The 5,407-nt window shown below is 53.1% G+C and overlaps 1 protein-coding gene across 1 annotated transcript; it reads left to right on the top strand.

Moving 5' to 3' along the window:
- The first annotated feature begins 2,422 nt into the window (after nucleotides 1-2,422).
- LOC130341003 (macrophage mannose receptor 1-like) lies at nucleotides 2,423-4,449 on the top strand. Its single transcript, XM_056554226.1, has 3 exons — nucleotides 2,423-2,644; nucleotides 2,723-2,782; nucleotides 3,961-4,449. The coding sequence occupies exons 1-3, from the start codon at nucleotides 2,533-2,535 to the stop codon at nucleotides 4,314-4,316; spliced, it is 528 nt and encodes a 175-aa protein (XP_056410201.1). The 5' UTR covers nucleotides 2,423-2,532; the 3' UTR covers nucleotides 4,317-4,449.
- The last annotated feature ends 958 nt before the right edge of the window (nucleotides 4,450-5,407 follow it).

Genomic DNA, 5,407 nt, shown 5'->3' with positions numbered 1-5,407 from the left:
CTCCAGATCAGGACTGGTCTCCCTGACACTTTTCCCTCTACCCCTCCAGATCAGGACTGGTCTCCCTGACACTTTTCCCTCTACCCCTCTAGATCAGGACTAGCCTCCCTGACACTTTTCCCTCTACCCCTCCAGATCAGGACCGGCCTCCCTGACACTTTTCCCTCTACCCCTCTAGATCAGGACTGGCCTCCCTGACACTTTTCCCTCTACCCCTACAGATCAGGACTAGCCTCCCTGACACTTTTCCCTCCAGATCAGGACTAGCCTCCCTGACACTTTTCCCTCCAGATCAGGACTGGCCTCCCTGACACTTTTCCCTCCAGATCAGGACTAGCCTCCCTGACACTTTTCCCTCTACCCCTCCAGATCAGGACCGGCCTCCCTGACACTTTTCCCTCTACCCCTCCAGATCAGGACTGGTCTCCCTGACACTTTTCCCTCTACCCCTCCAGATCAGGACTGGTCTCCCTGACACTTTTCCCTCTACCCCTCCAGATCAGGACTAGCCTCCCTGACACTTTTCCCTCCAGATCAGGACTAGCCTCCCTGACACTTTTCCCTCCAGATCAGGACTAGCCTCCCTGACACTTTTCCCTCTACCCCTCTAGATCAGGACTGGCCTCCCTGACACTTTTACCTCTACCCCTCTAGATCAGGACTGGCCTCCCTGACACTTTTCCCTCTACCCCTCCAGATCAGGACTGGTCTCCCTGACACTTTTCCCTCTACCCCTCCAGATCAGGACTGGTCTCCCTGACACTTTTCCCTCTACCCCTCCAGATCAGGACTGGTCTCCCTGACACTTTTCCCTCTACCCCTCCAGATCAGGACCGGCCTCCCTGACACTTTTCCCTCTACCCCTCTAGATCAGGACTAGCCTCCCTGACACTTTTCCCTCTACCCCTACAGATCAGGACCGGCCTCCCTGACACTTTTCCCTCTAGATCAGGACTAGCCTCCCTGACACTTTTCCCTCTACCCCTACAGATCAGGACCGGCCTCCCTGACACTTTTCCCTCCAGATCAGGACTAGCCTCCCTGACACTTTTCCCTCTACCCCTACAGATCAGGACTGGCCTCCCTGACACTTTTCCCTCCAGATCAGGACTAGCCTCCCTGACACTTTTCCCTCCAGATCAGGACTAGCCTCCCTGACACTTTTCCCTCCAGATCAGGACTAGCTTCCCTGACACTTTTCCCTCCAGATCAGGACTAGCCTCCCTGACACTTTTCCCTCCAGATCAGGACTAGCTTCCCTGACACTTTTCCCTCCAGATCAGGACTAGCCTCCCTGACACTTTTCCCTCCAGATCAGGACTGGCCTCCCTGACACTTTTCCCTCCAGATCAGGACTGGCCTCCCTGACACTTTTCCCTCCAGATCAGGACTAGCTTCCCTGACACTTTTCCCTCCAGATCAGAACTAGCCTCCCTGACACTTTTCCCTCCAGATCAGGACTAGCCTCCCTGACACTTTTCCCTCCAGATCAGGACCGGCCTCCTTGACACTTTTCCCTCCAGATCAGGACTAGCCTCCCTGACACTTTTCCCTCCAGATCAGGACCGGCCTCCCTGACACTTTTCCCTCCAGATCAGGACCGGCCTCCTTGACACTTTTCCCTCCAGATCAGGACCGGCCTCCCTGACACTTTTCCCTCCATCCCCCCTCTACCCCAGAGAGAACAATATACACCTCACACTGCTGGGCAAGGATTGTATACATTGTGCAAATATTTCTATTAAACTCCTTGAATTTAAAGTCCCTCTCACTTGTATACGTCAGACTTTTGTATACAGACACAAGCAGTAGCGCAGACAATCGCTTAGTATACATTCTTCTACTGCCTGGAAGGGAATACAAAATCTATATAAACACTGTGTATAATATACTCTCTGTATATAGCAATACAGCTCTGGACATTCACACATTGATGATAAAGATTTAGTTTTGTTTCTTCTCTCCCAATGATTTGTAGTAACTAATTCTTCGGTTCCTGACCTCCCCTCAAACTGTTTGTGGCCCCTGAGGCCCACCACCGCCCCGTATGTGACTACAACCTCTCCAGCACTCAGCAGTTACTGGAATAGTTCCAACCCTAGCAATGGTGGTTTACGAGCAGGAATGGGGCAAGGAATGACCTCCTCGGGACCAAGTCCTGGTGCCGGATTGACCTCCTCGGGACCAAGTCCTGGTGCCGGATTGACCTCCTCGGGACCAAGTCCTGGTGCCGGATTGACCTCCTCGGGACCAAGTCCTGGTGCCGGATTGACCTCCTCGGGACCAAGTCCTGGTGCCGGATTGACCTCCTCGGGACCAAGTCCTGGTGCCGGATTGACCTCCTCGGGACCAAGTCCTGGTGCCGGATTGACCTCCTCGGGACCAAGTCCTGGTGCCGGATTGACCTCCTCGGGACCAAGTCCTGGTGCCGGATTGACCTCCTCGGGACCAAGTCCTGGTGCCGGATTGACCTCCTCGGGACCAAGTCCTGGTGCCGGATTGACCTCCTCGGGACCAAGTCCTGGTGCCGGAATGACCTCCTCGGGACCAAGTCCTGGTGCCGGAATGACCTCCTCGGGACCAGGTCAGCACTTGTTTTCTGGTCCAACTCCATCCTCTGCACTTGTCGTGACCACATCCAGAGGTAAAGGTGATTCTTTCCCAATCTTTCCAAACCCAGATCAGTTCTTTGGTCTCTAAGGAGGGTTAATTTCTTTTACAGGTAACACTGGTTCCAGGACTACACAGGGGTCCTCCGGACCGGGTAGTGGGGAGTTAGATGGTGAGTTATTTAGTTTGACTCCATCCTATATTTGTGAGTCTCTGGGGTTGCCCCTTCAGATCCGCGAGAGGCAAATCCTTCTCCTCTTCTCTCCTCTTCCTTCTCTTATGCTCTGTGTCTCTTGGGAATTAAACACAACCCACTAACCCCACCCATTAGCACCATCTACCACACACAGGAGAGGAGGGGGTCTTAGCACCATCTACCACACACAGGAGAGGAGGGGACCTTAGCACCATCTACCACACACAAGAGAGGAGGGGACCTTAGCACCATCTCCCACACACAGGAGAGGAGGGGACCTTAGCACCATCTACCACACACAAGAGAGGAGGGGACCTTAGCACCATCTCCCACACACAGCCGAGGAGGGGACCTTAGCACCATCTCCCACACACAGCCGAGGAGGGGACCTTAGCACCATCTACCACACACAGCCGAGGAGGGGACCTTAGCACCATCTACCACACACAGGAGAGGAGGGGACCTTAGCACCATCTACCACACACAGCCGAGGAGGGGACCTTAGCACCATCTACCACACACAGGAGAGGAGGGGACCTTAGCACCATCTACCACACACAGGAGAGGAGGGGACCTTAGCACCATCTCCCACACACAGCCGAGGAGGGGACCTTAGCACCATCTCCCACACACAGCCGAGGAGGGGACCTTAGCACCATCTACCACACACAGCCGAGGAGGGGACCTTAGCACCATCTACCACACACAGGAGAGGAGGGGACCTTAGCACCATCTACCACACACAGCCGAGGAGGGGACCTTAGCACCATCTACCACACACAGCCGAGGAGGGGACCTTAGCACCATCTACCACACACAGCCGAGGAGGGGACCTTAGCACCATCTACCACACACAGCCGAGGAGGGGACCTTAGCACCATCTACCACACACAGGAGAGGAGGGGACCTTAGCACCATCTCCCACACACAGCCGAGGAGGGGACCTTAGCACCATCTCCCACACACAGAAGAGGAGGGGACCTTAGCACCATCTACCACACACAGGAGAGGAGGGGGCCTTAGCACCATCTACCACACACAGGAGAGGAGGGGGCCTTAGCACCATCTACCACACACAGGAGAGGAGGGGGCTTAGCACCATCTACCACACACATAATTACCGATGATGGTCAGTGATTCAGTCCTTCTTCTAGGTAACCTTCACTTGGTACAGTCAGCCATGACCTGGTCAGAATCCCGGACTTTCTGTCGCACCTACTACACTGACCTTGCCAGCATATCCTCCGATGAGGAGCAGTCCGCCATTGCAGCCCTACTCTTCAGCCACATCCCCAGCAATGGATTCTGGTTTGGGCTAAAGCGAAATCGTTTTTGGGGCAATTGGTACTGGAGCAATGGCCGGGTATGGGGGCAGTACAGCTTCTGGGGCGAATCAGAACCAAGTGACCCATCATCCAAACTATGTGGGCTCCTTTCTGGAGACCCCGGCAGAAACTTCAGCTGGAGCTCTGCCTGCTGCGGAGCGGATCTGCCCTTTGTGTGCTACTGAGGTGAGGACCTAGAGTGGGGCAAATATGTATTTAGTCAGCCCCCAATTGTACCCGTTCTCCCCCTTATAAAGATGAGGCTGTAATTATCATCATAGGTTATAACCTCAACTATGAGACAGAATGAGAAATCCATAAATCACATTGTCTGATTATTAAAGAATTTATTTGTAAATTATGGTGGAAAATAAGTATTTGGTCACCTACAAACAAGAAGATTTCTGCCTCTCACAGACCTGTAACTTCTTCTATAAGAGTCTCCTCTGTCCTCCACTCGTTACCTGTATTAATGGCTCCTGTGTGAACTTGTTATCAGTATAAAAGACACTTGTGCTCAGGGCTTACATTCGAGCTTGTGGTAGCGAGCGCTGAATGCACAACTATGCAAACCATACATTGACTTACCAACCGGTTTGAGTTGTTCCGTACTTGAGATCGTACCTACATACAGACGTGCGTACCTGTATAAATAAGAATGACTGACGAAGCGGTGGAGTTGTGCCCAATAACCGTGTATAAGGGCACGCCTAAAGAGGGCAAAAAAGTCAAGAAGTAGAATTAATGACAACATTCCTGACCATGATAACTGACGCCACAACCAGTCATATCTGCCTTTCCCTAAACTGTTCTTACTAGACTCAAGGAACCAGGGAGCTGTGCCTGCCAGCTAGCGACCACAGGAGGCAGTACCTGACACTGGGAAGATAGGTGGTGACGCCTACTGCGTCCGGCCCGGCACTGGATCAGGACCTGACTATGTGCTAGCTGATACGGTCATGTTGACATACTTACTGTGGTGATTTGCCGAAAGGGGAACTGATAAAGCTTGTCGGGCTTAACCTGTCGTCCTGTCCCTGCTGATAAGTGGCAAAATCTACATTGTTAGTTAAGTGATATGAAGTTGACTGGACTGTACCGTGAGTCATGTCCTAGCCTGCCAACATACCGTCTTGGATGTGGTTGCAGGAGTAATGACCTGCAGCGGACGACGGGCCTCCTCACCCTGATCCTGCCTGCAGACTCTGCAGAACTCAGTGACAGTCAAGCCTAAGGACTATCATGCCCGCAGACAGGCATCAACCGAGCCTCCGTG

The sequence above is a fragment of the Hyla sarda genome, unplaced genomic scaffold (assembly GCF_029499605.1).
Source record: "Hyla sarda isolate aHylSar1 unplaced genomic scaffold, aHylSar1.hap1 scaffold_608, whole genome shotgun sequence".
NCBI lineage: Eukaryota > Metazoa > Chordata > Amphibia > Anura > Hylidae > Hyla > Hyla sarda.
Note: the sequence above shows the minus strand (reverse complement) of the source record. Positions and strands in the feature narration are given on the sequence as shown.